Source organism: Bufo gargarizans, chromosome 1 (assembly GCF_014858855.1).
Source record: "Bufo gargarizans isolate SCDJY-AF-19 chromosome 1, ASM1485885v1, whole genome shotgun sequence".
Classification (NCBI taxonomy): Eukaryota; Metazoa; Chordata; class Amphibia; order Anura; family Bufonidae; genus Bufo; species Bufo gargarizans.
Window position 1 is genome coordinate 6,742,442 of NC_058080.1, and position 18,707 is coordinate 6,761,148.

General features: G+C 47.3%; 2 protein-coding genes across 2 annotated transcripts in view; one reads left to right on the forward strand and one right to left on the reverse strand.

Annotated features, from left to right (window-relative positions):
• ADGRA3 (adhesion G protein-coupled receptor A3) overlaps positions 1-13,565 on the reverse strand; it is a 62,402-nt gene extending 48,837 nt beyond the window's left edge. The window contains exon 1 of the mRNA XM_044294275.1: positions 13,074-13,565. Coding sequence (XP_044150210.1) covers positions 13,074-13,285 — 212 coding nt within the window. The 5' untranslated portion in view covers positions 13,286-13,565. The remainder of the gene's footprint in view (positions 1-13,073) is intronic.
• A 68-nt stretch (positions 13,566-13,633) lies between these two features.
• LOC122938632 (cytosolic beta-glucosidase-like) overlaps positions 13,634-18,707 on the forward strand; it is a 109,051-nt gene continuing 103,977 nt past the window's right edge. The window contains exon 1 of the mRNA XM_044294288.1: positions 13,634-13,765. The gene's annotated coding sequence lies outside the window, so the exon portion shown is untranslated. The remainder of the gene's footprint in view (positions 13,766-18,707) is intronic.

The window sequence follows — 18,707 nt, forward strand, 5'->3', positions numbered from 1 at the left end:
TCTGCTGACATTCTGCATCCAATGCCAAAATGTTTATATCGCATCACGTATGTCGGACAACAAAATCTGCACATTTTTCACAAGCTGCAGAGAAAAGAAGAAGAGCTATAGGACTGACTGTGGTTTATCCTCACTCAGTGACCGGTGCAAACCTTGAGGGCAAATCAACCACAGAATACCGAGCATCAGCATAGAAATTAGGGCGATCGCGATTAGGGCCCTAAAAATTGCGATAACGGTATGCGATATTTTAAGGGAATTGTGCTAGAGGTCTATTTGCTTGGATTTTCAAGGCAAAAGCACACACAAATTACTGATAATGCTGAAATGTAGTTATCCTTAACTCAAGAACTGAAATGCACAGTGTTTTTCAAAATAAAACATCTTTTACTAAATTAAATAACATATTTGCATTACTGCAAAAGTACAAAATACAAAACTTGCCATTTTCTTAATAGCACTGCACAGAACAGATAAATAAAATAGAATAAATAAAAGAACATTTGTTCATTAAAATAACGACTTGCCTCCAGCCCCTCCTCCCTCCCCGCACTGTAACTGATGTATCGCCGGCCGCGCTGTGCAGCATAGCGGCCGGCGATACATCCGTGTCAACCACGTAAAAAGTCAACCATCGCTTTATAAGGCGCACTGCCATTTTCCCCCCACTTTTGGGGGGGGGGGGGGGGGGGGAAAGTTTGTCTTAGGGCTCTTTCACACCTGCGTTATTGTCTTCCGGCATAGAGTTCCGTCGTCGGGGCTCTATGCCGGAAGAATCCTGATCAGTTTTATCCTAATGCATTTTGAATGGAGAGAAATCCGTTCAGGATGCATCAGGATGTCTTCAGTTCCGGAACGGAACGTTTTTTGGCCGGAGAAAATACCGCAGCATGCTGCGCTTTTTGCTCCGGCCAAAAAAACTGAAGACTTGCCGCAAGGCCGGATCCGGAATGAATGCCCATTGAAAGGCATTGATCCGGATCCGGCCTTAAGCTAAACGTTGTTTCGGCGCATTGCCGGATACGACGTTTAGCTTTTTTAGAGTGGTTACCATGGCTGCCGGGACGCTAAAGTCCCGGCAGCCATGGTAAAGTGTAGCGGGGAGCAGCATACTTACCATCCGTGCGGCTCCCGGGGCGCTCCAGAGTGACGTCAGGGCGCCCCAGGCGCATGGATGACGTGATCACATGGCACGTCATCCATGCGCATGGGGCGCTCTGACATCACTCTGGAGCGCCCCGGGAGCCGCACGGATGGCAAGTATACCGCTCCCCCGCTCCTACTATGGCAACCAGGACTTTAATAGCATCCTGCGTGCCATAGTAACACTTCAAATGCTTTCAGTACACTTGCGTTTTTCCGGATCCGGCGTGTAATTCCGGCAAGTGGAGTACACGCCGGATCCGGACAACACAAGTGTGAAAGAGGCCTTATAAAGTGAAAAATATGGTAATATAATTGCAGCATTTTTGGGTCGGCCAATTGGCGGTTGCGATATGGCGATTAATTGCGATTTGCTTTGGCGATATATTGTGCAGGCCTAATAGAAATTAAATAAATAAATAAAACACCTCGGATTAAATTTTGAGGTGTGAAAACTTTGTTGAAAATCCGGTTTGTACAGCGGACTTACAGATTTCAGCCCTGTACAATGAAGGGGTGAAATCCACAGCAACACAGTAAAGGGGTTCTGCAGTTTTTTTTAGACTGATGATCTAATCCTCTGGATAGATCATCAGCATCTGATCGGCCGGGGTCCGATGCCAGGGACCCCCGCTGATCAGCTATTTGATAAGGCAGCGGCGCTGGCAGCAGCCTTCTCGCTGTTTACCGCAGGCCCAGTGACGACTTGTATCAATGGTCTGGGCGCGGCTAAGCGCCATTCAAGTGAACAGAGCTTAGCCCCGTCCAGGCCATTGATACTAGTCGTGACGTCACTGGGCCTGCGGTAAACTGCAAGAAGGCCGCAGCGCTAATGCCAAGCACCTGCTGCCTTCTCAAGCAGCTGATCGGCGGGGGTCCCTGGTGTCGGACCCCCGCCAATCAGATGCTGATGATCTATCCAGAAGATAGATCATCAGTTTAAAAAAACTGCAGAACCCCTTTAATGTGTTGCTGTGGATTTACAACTCCACGGCCAGCTTGTTTTTGATATAGAAGTTTGAACAACGGTGACTAAACGCCATCCATATGCATGGGACTGTCATTTGCTGCCAAGGCTGAACGCACCCTGAGGGTTTTTCAACTATCTGACTGACCATGCAGCAAGTACACAGCATAGGGGGGTTGTATGTGTTAATGCCCTGCCTGCAGATTATTGCAACTTTTTCCTATGACAGTGATTTGTCTCATATGGGTTTGAAACTGGGACATTCCCCATTCTTGTGTTCAATCCCTCAGCAGTGATCTGATCTTTGGGGAAGAGCGCACCCCATTGCTCAACTGGTGTCCAGTGAAGTCCTCTATATTCTGTCTCTTTACCAGGGATAACAGTGGGTTCCCTCTTCATTCTAAAAAGTCATATGGACTGGAGTTACCCAGATTGTGATAAAGAAGATATAGTGACCATCTAGGCCAGTGATGGCTAACCTCTGGCACGCCAAGCATTCTCCATTCATTTCTATGGAGTTCTGAGAACAGCCAAGCAGGGGTGAATCTTGAGAGTTGTAATTTTACCACAGCTGGAGGTTAGCCATCACAGATCTAGGCTATGTACATCTTTAGACATTTTTTTTTTTTATTAGTGCATTGTACTCATTATGAGCTAAAAATCAATTTTTTCAGTTGGTCTTTATTAAAAATATTGAACCCTTTTCTCTGTACAGAGCTGAGATTTCTATCTGCTCCATCAGACATGGAGCTGATGGGCTCCTTATTTCTGCTCTCATAGCTCAGTTCTTATCTTACTGATAACAATGGGGCTTAAATAAGTGTTTATGATAAGAGTTGTTAGATGACTGGGATTATGCCTTTCATCTGGGGTAAAATCAGGACCCTGGAGGATTGCAAGCTCTAAACAAACGGCTTTCCAAACGCAAAAAGCAAAATGTAAAATGTATGCACGTCTCCCAAAAGTAGCGACACACGTACAAACATTACAGGTGTGGTATGGCCTGCTATGGGTCCCACCTTTAGCAATGGAAATCTATTTTAATTTTTTTTATATATAACATAGTTTCAAACACAATATAAAATACTTACCCAAGCATCACCCATTACTATTTCACTACAACTCAAATTTTGCAATCCTGGAAGGGTCTACTCACGTTGTGTTTACAGTCCATGTTGAATTTCCTGACATATAGTCGCCTATACACGCTCCACCCAATATCCTTCAATCAGCTGTAATTAAGTTGTACTGATGCTGTCATCACTGTCCCTGCACGCACCTTGATCTTGCTGGACAGCCATCACTGTCCCTGCACGCACCTTGATCTTGCTGGACTGCCATCACTGTCCCTGCACGCACCTTGATCTTGCTGGACTGCCATCACTGTCCCTGCACGCACCTTGATCTTGCTGGACTGCCATCACTGTCCCTGCACGCACCTTGATCTTGCTGGACTGCCATCACTGTCCCTGCACGCACCTTGATCTTGCTGGACTGCCATCACTGTCCCTGCACGCACCTTGATCTTGCTGGACTGCCATCACTGTCCCTGCACGCACCTTGATCTTGCTGGACTGCCATCACTGTCCCTGCACGCACCTTGATCTTGCTGGACTGCCATCACTGTCCCTGCACGCACCTTGATCTTGCTGGACTGCCATCACTGTCCCTGCACGCACCTTGATCTTGCTGGACTGCCATCACTGTCCCTGCACGCACCTTGATCTTGCTGGACTGCCATCACTGTCCCTGCACACAGCTTGATCTTCATGGATGGCACAGATCTTTGCACTGTAGGTAATCACTAATGCAGTGGTGGACATATGTCAGGAAGACGCCATGCACCGCTCCCCCCGTTCATAATGACATTATAATAATGAGAGTCACGCTATGAAGCTGGCGGGTAATGCTACCGCCTCCACCAATGACAGGGACTGTCGATGATAACTTCACCTCAGCATACCTGCATCAACCAGCATGCTGTGGCTCAGCTCTTGCCAGAGTCCCTCCATCTCTCTGCAACTGCTGCAGCCTCTGCACTTTGACTGACAGGACAGTGTAAATATCTTCATGCCTGACCCTGTCAAAGTGCAGAGGGAGCGGCAGTTGCAGAGAGAGCTGAGCCTCTAGGTGTAACGACAACGCCCCCATTGCTCCTAGAGGTTCATTTGCATATATTAAAAGATTATTTTTCTCAGCAATGCGGGCACATATGAACATGGGACCAACACAGATGCCTTCAGCTGCCAAGTGCACATGTAACAGGTCAGCCGGTGTCATAGATGCAAATCTGCTGACAGATGCCCTTTCATGGGCCCAGACATTATAAACGAAGTATCAGGATACGTAGGGCATAGTGCAGGGATCTAACTGCGCTTACTATTTTTTCTGGGCGCCGCTCCGTTCACCCAAAGTGGCCCCCGTTGTATTCTCCCGCTTGGTATGCAAATTTTTGCATCGGAGCAATGAGGAGGAGACTTAGTCTTTCTCCGTGGGAGTTGTCTCCTCTCTGGCTGTAGCGCTGTCCAATCAAAGCAGAGAGCAAGACTCCGTCTCCTTCTCATTGCTCTGATGCTAAAATTAGCATACCAAGCGGGAAAATACAACGGGGGCCACAGCGGGCGAACGGAGCGGCGCCCAGGAAAAATAGTAAGCGCAGTTAGATCCCTGCACTATGCCCTACGTATCCTGATACTTTGTTTATAATGTCTGGACCCATGAAAGGGCATCTTTAAACATAGACAAACACAGTGGTAATGGACCCTGAACCCCAAAAAAGTGCCCATTAATATTATCTCGGAATATGAAGGCCAGATACTTTTCCTTTGTATGACTTTATTATGTGCCCGATACATAATGTCCTGTAATTACCATATAACCACATCCCAGTCTTGATTAACCAGTGAGACATCTGTGACAATTATGTAAGCGGTGATACTTAATAACCCATCATACATGACAGGAAACACCAGACGAGAACCAGTTCGGACATGTAATGTTTAGGCTGGGGGGGTTATGTTCCCTCTCAGCAATCCCGGAGCACAATGACTAGAGAGCCTCCACAAAGCTGTGGGGTCTTTGATGTGGTTTCTAAGAATGTTTCCACTTTTGAGAATCATCTGAAGTTTGGGAATTTACAGCGAAGCAAGCAGAAGACGTCTTAGCTATGGAGACCTCTAGTAAACCAAGCCTGCAAGCCATAAAGGAGAAGAGGTGGAAGGCTGGCAGGTCAATGGCCGGGATTTATCACCTCCTGTAAATGGACTGTTGGGAGTTTCCCACAGGAAGAGGTCCATTATTCATCTCTTTCATGTTAACACCTCGGTAGCCATGACTGTATGATGGGTGACCGCTAATGTTTATGACGACACTGGAAAAGCAGACTGGTCATATAAAGATCTCACCATAACATTGTAAATCCTACCTGTAAAACTAATATGTATAATAACTCTGTGGACCTTAAATCACAGATCTCCAGGAACTGATAGGTGCCAGATTATTATATATTCTGGATTATCGGACACTCCTAGACAGTGGTGTACATAGAGAAGTAAGGGCCCCATAGTAAGGATCAAACCAGGCCCCCCTGCCTAAACCCCTACCAGTGAACCTTGGGCGATTTTTCCACTGCCTCATTTCCTAAAAGTTGTTCCTTTAGAGGCCAGAGTCCTGACCGAGTTTTCAGCTGCAGTAGAAGAGGAGATGATGCCAACTAAAGCCTCGTGGAAAACGGACCGTGAGATACCGGCCTGGATTCCTGCTGAGTGCAGGAGCGTCATTGGTTGCTATGATGCTGTGCGCGTCGTGCTGACGCTGCTGTGTAGTACAGCAGCGGCGGCACGAAGCGCACGGCGTCATAGCAACCAATGACACCGTGTGCTCCTGCACTCAGCAGAAATCCAGGCCGGTATCTCACGGTCCGTGTTCCACGGACGTATGCATGAGGCTTAAGACTGGGCCCCCTCTTGTCCTGGCCCCCACAGCAGTCGCATGGTCTGCTGCTATGGCAGTTACGCCCCTGCTCCTAGAAAAGGACACAATCTCAGAACATAGTCTTCAGGAAGATAGGTAAAATAAAATTTGAATAGACTACTACAGCCAATCAGTGCGCCTAGGGCTGCAGTAAACGAATATTTTTGTAATCGAGTATTCTATCGATTATATTTCTCGATTCATCGAGTAATCTAATAAGAAAAAGCTACTTAAAATAACGTACGTAATTAGGTATGTATAAAGTTATTGGTTTGAAGGGGTTAATAACTTTATACATGCCTAATGCCAAGGTGCTTCCATTAACCCCTCCAAACCAATAACTTTATACATGCCCATTGGGTTTGGAGGGGTTAATGGAAGCACCTTGGCATTAGGCATGTATAAAGTTATTGGTTTGAAGAGGTTAATGAAAGCACCTTTGAGGTGCCTTCATTAACCCCTCTCTAAACCAATAACTTTATACATGCCATGGTGGTGCTTGCAGCCTCCATTAACCACTCTCTCTCCATCTGCCTCCCCCCAGCCTCTGATCTGCCTCCCCCCCCCCAGCCTCTGATCTGCCTGCCCCCTCTGGTAACGCAACCCCCCCCCCCCCCCCCCCAGTATTAATCATTGGTGGCAGTGTCAGTTCCGATCGGAGCCCCAGCAGTGTAATGCTGGGGCTCCGATCGGTTACCATGGCAGCCAGGACGCTACTGAAGCCCTGGCTGCCATGGTATGTTAGTGAGCAGAGAGCAGCGCATTATACTCACGTGCGCTGTGGCCGGCGGTCGCTCCTTCTTCTGTCTGTGCGGCGGATTGCTAATGCTTACAGCATTAGCAATGCGCCGCACAGACCTATGAGAAGGAGCGACTGCCGGCCACAGCGCACGCGAGTATAATGCACAAGATTGGCATCCGTGGCCGTAGGTTGCTTTCATACAGACGGATCCGAAGATCCGTCTGCATAAAAGCTTTTTCTGATCTAAGTTTTCACTTCGTGAAAACTCATTTCCGACAGTATATTCTAACACAGAGGCGTTCCCATGGTGATGGGGACGCTTCTAGTTAGAATACACTGCAAACTTTGTACAAGACTGCCCCCTGCTGCCTGGCAGCACCCGATCTCTTACAGGGGGATATGATAGCACAATTAACCCCTTCAGGTGCGGCACCTAAAGGGGTTAATTGTACTATCATATTCCCCTGTAAGAGATCAGGTGCTGCCAGGCAGCAGGGGGCAGACCCCCCCCCCTCCCCAGTTTGAATATCGTTGGTGGCACAGTGTGCGCCCCCCATCGCCCCCCCTCCCTCTATTGTAATAAATCGTTGGTGGCACAGTGTGCCCCCACCATCGCCCCCCCCCCCCTCCCTCTATTGTAATAAATAGTTGGTGGCACAGTGTGCCAACCACCATCGCCCCCCCCCCTCCCTCTATAGCAGCAACAACATTGGTGGCAGTGTGCGGCCTCCCATTCCCCCCCCCCCCCATCATTGGTGGCAGCAGAGTTCCGATCGGAGTCCCAGTTTAATCGCTGGGGCTCCGATCGGTAACCATGGCAACCAGGAAGCTACTGCAGCCCTGGTTGCCATGGTTACTTAGCAATAGTACAACAGTAGAAGATTCATACTTACCTGCTTGCTGCTGCGATGTCTGTGTCCGACCGGGAGCTCCTCCTACTGGTAAGTGACAGTTCTTTAGCAATGCGCCGCACAGACCTGTCACTTACCAGTAGGAGGAGCTCCCGGCCGTTCACAGACATCGCAGCAGCAAGCAGGTAAGTATGAATCTTCTACTGTTGTACTATTGCTAAGTAACCATGGCAACCAGGGCTGCAGTAGCTTCCTGGTTGCCATGGTTACCGATCGGAGCCCCAGCGATTAAACTGGGACTCCGATCGGAACTCCGCTGCCACCAATGATGGGGGGGGGGGGTGGGAGACCGCACACTGCCACCAATGTTACTGCTATAGAGGGAGGGGGGGGGGGGCGATGGTGGTTGGCACACACTGCCACCAACGATTTATTACAATAGAGGGAGGGAGGGGGGGCGATGGTGGGGGCACACTGTGCCACCAACGATTTAATACAATAGAGGGAGGGGGGGCGATGGTGGGCGCACACTGTGCCACCAACGATATTCAAACTGGGGAGGGGGGGGGGGTCTGCCCCCTGCTGCCTGGCAGCCGTGATCTCTTACAGTGGAATATGATAGTACAATTAACCCCTTTAGGTGCCGCACCTGAAGGGGTTAATTGTGCTATCATATCCCCCTGTAAGAGATCGGGTGCTGCCAGGCAGCAGGGGGCAGTCTTGTACAAAGTTTGTAGTGTATTCTAACCTGAAGCGTCCCCATCACCATGGGAACGCCTCTGTGTTAGAATATACTGTCGGATCTGAGGTTCACGAAGTAGCTCATATCCGACAGTATATTCTAACATAGAGGCGTTCCCATGGTGACGGGGACGCTTCAAGTTAAAATATACCATCGGATTGGAGAAAACTCCGATCCGATGGTATAAAAGAACTCCAGACTTTACATTGAAAGTCAATGGGGACGGATCCGTTTGAAATGGCACCATATTGTGTCAACATCAAACGGATCCGTCCCCATTGACTTGCATTGTAATTCAGGACGGAAACGTTTGGCTCCGCACGGGCAGGCGGACACCAAAACGACTTTTTTTTCATGTCCGTGGATCCTCCAAAAATCAAGGAAGACCCACGGACGAAAAAACGGTCACGGATCACGGACCCACGGATCCTGTTTTTGCGGACCGTGAAAAAAAACTGTCGTGTGCAGGAGGCCTTAATTTCACTCCCGCTCCGTGATCACGTGATCTAAACGATTCCTCGATGCAGGGAAACTGCATCGATGAATTTTTTGACTCGATTTAATCGAGTTATTCGAATAATCGTTTCAGCCCTAAGTGCGCCCAATGCTCATTCTGCCAAAAGCTATTCCTCCTGAGCTCTCAAAAACATGCACACATGGCTCAGCTGAGCATACATGTTATTTTATTAAGGCCTCAATGCACGGGCACCGACCATGGGGCTGCCACATGCGGATCGCGGACCCGTTCACTTGAACGGGGTCCACGATCCACATCTGACTATGTGCACTGCAAAAAAATAGTGCACATGCACTACTTTTTTGCGGTGTGGAGGCATGGACAGAAAACTCATGGAAGCACTCTGTAGTGCTTCTGATCCGTACCTCCCAGATTGTGGACCCATTCAAGTGAATGGGCCGCATCCGTGATGTGGGGTGCACACGGCCGGTGCCCGTGTATTGTGGACCCACCGATTGCGGGCTGCAATACGGCCACGGCCGGGTGCATGACTCCTAAGGAGAACGAAGCTGCTTCTGGCAGATACCTCTAAAGGCTCATGCCCGCCGCCTCAGCCACCAGCCACAGTGCCCAGCCACCAGCCACATTGCTGATTAGATTGTAAGCTCTTGGGTTGTCAATTCCTTTATTATTCTGTAAGGTCTATGTTTGTACATGTAAAGCTGGGAAGTGCTGCAGGATATACCGACGCTGTATAAGAGTATTATTGCCTCTAGGGAAAATACACTGCCGTGCATACGGCGGCACATAACACACGGGGACTACACGTGGTGCTACAAGTGCTCCGTGCCACCAGGAGAGGACGTGCACTGGAGCCATGGGACGGGTTTTTAACACTAGACGCCAGGGCAGGAGAGCTGTACAGAGGCATTTTATTAGGTATAGCCGGAAGACTTGTCTAAAGGTCTGAGCAAAGTCCACAAGCAAAACTGCAGACACCGGATCAGACGGCGATCCACCGCTCACACTGAGACGGCCGGCCGGGACAGCAAACCCTACAGGTAAACCCACAGTGCAAAAGAGGGGTAGACGGAGGGCAACATACCCAGTGCAAAAGAGGGGTACACAGAGCGCAACATACCGAGTGTGAAAGAGGGGTACACAGAGCGCAACATACCCGGTATAAGAGAGGGGTACACAGAGCGCAACATACCCGGTATAAGAGAGGGGTACACAGAGCGCAACATACCCGGTATAAGAGAGGGGTACACAGAGCGCAACATACCCGGTATAAGAGAGGGGTACACAGAGCGCAACATACCCGGTATAAGAGGGGTACACAGAGCGCAACATACCCGGTATAAGAGGGGTACACAGAGCGCAACATACCCGGTGCGAAAGAGGGGTACACAGAGCGCAACATACCCGGTGCGAAAGAGGGGTACACAGAGCGCAACATACCCGGTGTGAAAGAGGGGTACACAGAGCGCAACATACCCGGTGTGAAAGAGGGGTACACAGAGCGCAACATACCCGGTGTGAAAGAGGGGTACACAGAGCGCAACATACCCGGTGTGAAAGAGGGGTACACAGAGCGCAACATACCCGGTGTGAAAGAGGGGTACACAGAGCGCAACATACCCGGTGTGAAAGAGGGGTACACAGAGCGCAACATACCCGGTGTGAAAGAGGGGTACACAGAGCGCAACATACCCGGTGTGAAAGAGGGGTACACAGAGCGCAACATACCCGGTGTGAAAGAGGGGTACACAGAGCGCAACATACCCGGTGTGAAAGAGGGGTACACAGAGCGCAACATACCCGGTGTGAAAGAGGGGTACACAGAGCGCAACATACCCGGTATAGGAGGGGCACACAGAGCGCAACATACCCGGTATAGGAGGGGCACACAGAGCACAACATACCCGGTATAGGAGGGGCACACAGAGCACAACATACCCGGTATAGGAGGGGTACACAGAGCACAACATACCCGGTATAGGAGGGGTACACAGAGCACAACATACCCGGTATAGGAGGGGTACACAGAGCACAACATACCCGGTATAGGAGGGGTACACAGAGCACAACATACCCGGTATAAGAGGGGGACACAGAGCGCAACATACCCAGTTTTAGGGTACTTTCACACTAGCGTTTTTGTTTTCTGGTATTGAGTTCCGTCCTAGGGGCTCAATATCGGAAAAGAACTGATCAGTTTTATCCTAATGCATTCTGAATGGAGAGCAATCTGTTCAGGATGCATCAGTTAAGTCCCTTTTACGTTTTTTGGACGGAGAAAATACCACAGCATGCTGCAGTTCTCTCTCTGGCCAAAAATCCTGAACACTTGCCGAAATGCTGGATCGGGCATTCATTTCCATTGAAGTATATTAGTGACGGATGCGGCATTAAGTGTTCCAGCAAAACGGATCCGTCCTTTCGGTCTGCGCAGACCTTTAAAAATACAAAAAAAAAATGTATACAGGATCTGTTTTTCTGGATGACACTGGCGAGACGGATCAGGTATTTCAATGCAATTGTCAGACGGATCTGCATCCGGATCTGCTAGGCAGTTCCGGCGACGGAACTCCCTGCCGAAATCCTCTGCCGCAAGTGTGAAAGTACCCTAAGAGGGGTACACAGAGCGCAACAGGCACAGCGCAGCATAACCGGCATACACAGTATAGCAGTTGTATATCGAGCCCAACAGGCGTATACACAGTATAAGGAGGTTATATACCACCTACAGCAAAATGGGCACAAACAATATCGGAGGTACATACAGCAGAACAGGTGTGCACACAATAACAGGAGTGTGTATTGTACATAGACTGTATACCATCAGCACACACAGTATACCAGGGGTGAGTGTAATATATATATATATATATATATATATACACACACACACACATATTACACCATGAGAGCATACACACACAGTATACCAGGAGTATAGAGCATATACACACAGTATACCAGGAGTGAGTATATATATACACACACACACACACACACATTACACCATGAGAGCATATACACACACAGTATACCAGGGGTGAGTATATATACACACACACATTACACAATGAGAGCATATACACACACAGTATACCAGGGGTGAGTATATATACACACACATTACACCATGAGAGCATATACACACACAGTATACCAGGGGTGAGTATATATACACACACATTACACCATGAGAGCATATACACACACAGTATACCAGGGGTGAGTATATATACACACACATTACACCATGAGAGCATATACACACACAGTATACCAGGGGTGAGTATATATACACACACATTACACCATGAGAGCATATACACACACAGTATACCAGGGGTGAGTATATATACACACACATTACACCATGAGAGCATATACACACACAGTATACCAGGGGTGAGTATATATACACACACATTACACCATGAGAGCATATACACACACAGTATACCAGGGGTGAGTATATATACACACACATTACACCATGAGAGCATATACACACACAGTATACCAGGGGTGAGTATATATACACACACATTACACCATGAGAGCATATACACACACAGTATACCAGGGGTGAGTATATATACACACACATTACACCATGAGAGCATATACACACACAGTATACCAGGGGTGAGTATATATATATATACACACACACACACACACATTACACCATGAGAGTATATACACACAGTATACCAGGGGTGAGTATATATATATACACACACACACACACACACATTACACCATGAGAGTATATACACACACACACACACACACATTACACCAGGGGTGAGTATATATACACACACACACAGACATTACACCATGAGAGTATATACACACACACACATTACACCAGGGGTGAGTATATATACACACACACACAGACATTACACCATGAGAGTATATACACACAGTATACCAGGGGTATATATACACACAGTATACCAGGGGTATATATACACACAGTATACCAGGGGTATATATACACACAGTATACCAGGGGTGAGTATATATACACACAGTATACCAGGGGTGAGTATATATACACATTACACCATGAGAGCATATACACACAGTATACCAGGGGTATATACACACACACATTACACCAGATGTGATGCCTGTAGTAGGACTAGAGACGGCATGCTGGCAGTACTCACAGGCTGGAGGTCCGGTTGGGCAGAGCTCCCAGCGGTAAGGTCCTCCCGTTGTCCGGGCTGCTACACACCACCTTGCCCGCGTCCCCTCCGGTTCCTGCCGTCCTCGCTCCCGCTCCCCGGGGCCTCCCGTCCTGCTTACACCCGGGCGGCAGCGCCCATTCAGACGCTACCAGAGAGAGGAGCGCGAGCAGCGCCAGGCCCCGGGCCTCCATCCCAGCGACGACTACCAGCCCGGGCCGGAGCAGACTGTACTGTCCGTTGGCGGCGCCAGAGTCTCCGGACTGTGTGCGGGCGCCCCCTGTCTGCTGAGCGGAGAATATTCGGCGCTAAGTCCTCGCACAGTCCAGGGAGGACTGATCCGGCGGCGGGGTGACGGTCCCTGGCTGCACAGCTTGGGAGGTCCGCTCACATTATTGCCCCAGGCTGTGGTATGGAGGAGGCCCCTTCCTTCCCATGCACACACAGCTGCTCCAGACTGTCCTCCCCCCACTCTCCCGGGATGGTCTCCTCCTCCCCCCTGTCTCCTCCTCTCCAGGCACAGACATGTCAGCGGGAAGAGGGGGGGATCCCGCACTAACGTACACAATACCAGCCCCGACTGCGCGAGCACACGAGCGGCGCCACGGCGCTGTACTACCCGGAGTCACGTGGTATCCTACAAGACGTGTGATAGACTGCCGGTGTCATGTGTAGTATGTATCACCTGTCCTAGATTATAGTGGTATATACAGTGTGTATCACCTAGAGTATTGTGGTATATTGAGTATGTGTCACCTAGAGAATAGTGGTATATACAGTGTGTATCACCTAGAGTATTGTGGTATATAGAGTATGTATCACATAGAGTATTGTGGTATATGCAGTATGTGTTACCTAGAGTATAGTGGTATATATAGTATGTATCACATAGAGTATAGTGGTATATATAGTATGTATCACATAGAGTATAGTGGTATATACAGTATGTATCACCTAGATTATAGTGGTATATACAGTATGTATCACTTAGAGTATAGTGGTATATATAGAGTATGTATCACCTAGAGTATTGTGGTATATAGAGTATGTATCACATAGAGTATAGTGGTATATGCAGTATGTGTTACCTAGAGTATAGTGGTATATATAGTATGTATCACATAGAGTATAGTGGTATATACAGTATGTATCACCTAGATTATAGTGGTATATACAGTATGTATCACTTAGAGTATAATGGTATATATAGAGTATGTATCACCTAGAGTATTGTGGTATATAGAGTATGTATCACATAGAGTATAGTGGTATATATAGAGTATGTATCACATAGAGTATAGTGGTATATATAGAGTATGTATCACCTAGAGTATTGTGGTATATATAGAGTATGTATCACCTAGAGTATTGTGGTATATAGAGTATGTATCACCTAGAGTATTGTGGTATATAGAGTATGTATCACCTAGAGTATTGTGGTATATACAGTATGTATCACATATAGTATAGTGTATATACTCTATGTGATACAGTATGTATCACATAGAGTATGTGTATATATAGAGTATGTATCACCTGTCCTAGAGTATAGTGGTATATACAGTATGTATCACTTAGAGTAAAGTAGTATATACAGTATGTGTTACCTAGAGTATAGTGGTATATAGAGTATGTATCATATAGAGTATAGTGGTATATAGAGTATGTATCACATGGAGTATAGTGGTATATAGAGTATGTATTACATATAGTATAGTGGTATATACAGTATGTATCATATAGGGTATAGTGTTATATACAGTATGTATCACCTAGAGTATAGTGGTATATAGAGTATGTATCACATATAGAGTATAGTGGTATATATAGTATGTATCACATAGAGTATAGTGGTATATACAGTAGTCATCCGAAGTCGATTCGCATAAAGCTTTGTTCCCTAATTGCGACCTCTCCCGCTCACCATGTCTGCGACGCTGCATGCCCTAACCCTGCTCTTCTGTCGGGACTCCACCTGAAGCCTGGCTCTTGCTTTACCAAGAGCTGATCTACAAGAGCATTGGAGATACTCAGGAGACTAACTTAGTCTAACTCAGAGTTTTTCCGCTGTAGCAGAACTTCAGGGGTGTTTCTGGTGAATTCTCAGTCACTGTTTCAAAAGAGGTAAGGAATTTGCTAGACACGGTATCTCTATTGTCTGATTGCAAATGAGCATAGGCGAGTAAGGTGTTAATTTGCTGTTGGGGGAGGAGCCTTTGTGGGAGTGTGTGTATATATATCCACACAGTATTAGCTTGCTGCTTTTCCAAGACTGGAGATATTCAGGAGGTAATCTGGAGGTGGATACATTCTAAACAAGTAAGATTTGTTTATTTAAAATCTTTCCCCTCTTTACAATGGCAGACCTGGTTCTGTGCAGGAATTGTTGTGCTTTTATTTCAGGTTCCACTCTTCAGAGGTTTGGATACTGTCTGATCTGTAGACAGCTCTCCATAATGCAGCAGGAAATTACCTCTTTGAAATATGAGATTTGTAAATTAACCAGTAAACAAACTCAGGCTGAGAACATTGCAATGCCACTGCCACAGAGGCCCCCTAGAAATGGAAGATGGGTTACTGTAGGTTCTGGTAGACTGAGAGTTGTGGATAGAAGGCATGTCCCGCAGTCTGTGGCTCTCCATAATTCATTTGCAGCACTTTCAGAGTGCAAGAGCAACATGGAGGATGGCTCAGGCACAGTGGGTGAGAAACAATCATCTCCTATGCCTAAAGTATGTAAGACTGCAGCCAAAGACAAAAAGGAGAAGGTGAGGATTGATAGTAAGCAGCTGTTGGTTGGCGATTCCATCTCTTTACTGAGAGAGTAGTGGATGCATGGAATAGCCTTCCTGCAGAAGTGGTAGCTGCAAATACAGTGGAGGAGTTTAAGCATGCATGGGATAGGCATAAGGCTATCCTTCATATAAGATAGGGCCAGGGGCTATCCATAGTATTCAGTATATTGGGCAGACTAGATGGGCCAAATGGTTCTTATCTGCCGACACATTCTATGTTTCTATGTATCACATAGAGTATAGTGGTATATATAGTATGTATCACATAGAGTATAGTGGTATATATAGTATGTATCACATAGAGTATAGTGGTATATATAGTATGTATCACATATAGAGTATAGTGGCATATAAGGTATGTATTACATGGAGTATAGTAGTATATAGAGTATGTATCACATAGAGTATAGTGGTATATACAGTATGTATCATATAGAGCAGTGCCCTAGACAAAAAAAAAAACATCAAGGAGCCATTGGCTCCTAATCTGAAAAACTTAGGAGCCAAATTAAATTTTTTTAGTTGCCAAATTTTTGTTGTAACATAAGGGTCAGAAACTGCGTTTTCTTTAGCCTCTTGGCTATTAGATTTTCCATTCATAAACCTCCACAATGAGCTCCCAGCAGCAGATAGAAGCCTGCAGGGCACACCTGGGCACATGGTCTTTACTCAGCAGAGGCTCCGTTCCCGCCATGCTGTCCCTGGCACTTCATGAGCAGTCGGCAGTGGCGTGTGCTCCCCTGTTCCATGAATGGCAGTTAAATTATCGTGCGCATTCATACACATTAGCCATTTTTTAGGGAGAAAATGACGCTTGTACAGTCGTTATTGCGACTAGGGATGAGCGAACCGACTTTGGATGAAAACATTCGCATAAAACTTTGTTCCCTAATTGCGACCTCTCCTGCTCACCATGTCTGCGACGCTGCATGCCCTAACCCTGCTCTTCTGTCGAGACTCCACCTGAAGCCTGGCAGGTAACAGCCATGTTTTAATGAGGAGCGCCGTTGGACCTCTCCTGCACATCAGCCGTACTGTGCATACAAAAAGGATGGACTAAGTGCAAAGTGGTTGTCCCAAATGGCCATTTATTACATAACCACAGGTTAGATAAGCCTGGGGCTACATGGTGACCTTGGCCCCTTGCAGACGAGCTTTACTCCCGCAGCGAGTCCGCAACACAGCACCCGGCCTGACCTCCCAGCGCGGCCGGGGGTCGCATAGCATTATATTGATTTATGATGCTATGTAACCCTTAGAGTTCTGGAATGTATTGGATAACACGGACAGCATCATGCCAGTGTTATCCAATACATTGCAGAACTGTAAGGGTTACATAGCATCATAAATCAATATAATGCTATGTGACCCCCCCGGCAGCGCTGGGAGTCACGTTGCGGACTCGCTGCGGGAGGAACGCTCGTCTGCAAGGGGCCTTTGGCTGTGACAAACATCACATGGCCAGAGATCGCAGTGTAGCAATGCTGCATTACCACTAGTGAGAGGGGTCATTTTGGGACCTGCACATTGTCATGACAGCCCCAATAATTCTCACAACTGTAGGGTTGCAATGCGACCCCATTCACTGTCACGATTTGAACCCCTGCACAACATTACGATGATTGGTCCTGGGACAGAATTGCGTAAACCAGCTATGGAATCCGTTTCATCTGCTAGTGCGAGGAGACATAAAGCCCAGCGTTACTGGCTGAGCGCACTGCAGCCGTCCACCATCATTGCCCTCTCTTCTCCACCACTTACCCCTTACATGGGGGGCACAGGGCACTCTCAGCACATGGTGCAGTGTACGCAGAACGCTCACCTACGTCCGTCGCATGACTGAAAAACTTGTCTACTTTAGCTGCTCCTTGTCTATGGAGCAGTCGGCTGTGCGCGCACTTCCCGTTTTCATAACTGAAAAGCAAGCTGCTGCGTTCAGCGCGGGAGAAGGGGGGTGATAGAAGCAGCCAATGGCACGGCAGCACGCTGATACTGACCAATCAGCAGCCTCCTCACTAATAACAGAGCTCTGTACGGTACGGAGCTCTGTTATTGGATTGCTGTGTCTGCTGGATGCAAGACCTTACTTCAGCGGAGGGTCTAGGCGCAAATGGCGACAAGACTGTAAAGTCTGTCGCCATTTTGCAATTCTAAGTCGCATTGGTGACCATTTTAGTCGCCATTTGGAGCCCTGTAGAGCATAGTGGTATACAGAGTATGTATTATATAGAGTATAGTGGTATATAGAGCATGTATTATATAGAGTATGTATTATATAGAGTATAGTGGTATATAGAGTATATATTATATAGAGTATAGTGGTATATAGAGTATATATTATATAGAGCAGGGATCAGCAACCTCCGGTACTCCAGCTTGTTGTGAAACTACAGTTCCCAACATGCCCCATTCATTTCTATGAGAATTCTTAGAAGCGCAGAGCAAGTATATACTACTTTTCATGTCAATGTATAATACTGTTAAGGGGGCCTTGACAATGCACTCTTTCACTCCTTCCCCTGGGTGGGCTCCTTCTGAGTTTTGGCCCATAGCATCCGCTTCCCCTACCGCCAATATAGCTATGCCCATACATTGTGACATCATAATGGAATCCTGGATGCCATCACCTGCTGAACATACATTGTGATATCATAATAGGGACCTTAGATTCAGGATTCCATCAGTATGTCTTTTGGAGTGTGGGAGGAAACTGGAGAACCCGGAGGAAATCCACGCAAACATGGGAAGAACATACAAACTCTATGCAGATGTTGTCCTTGGTCAAATTCAAACCTAGGACCCCAGCACTGCAAGGCACCAG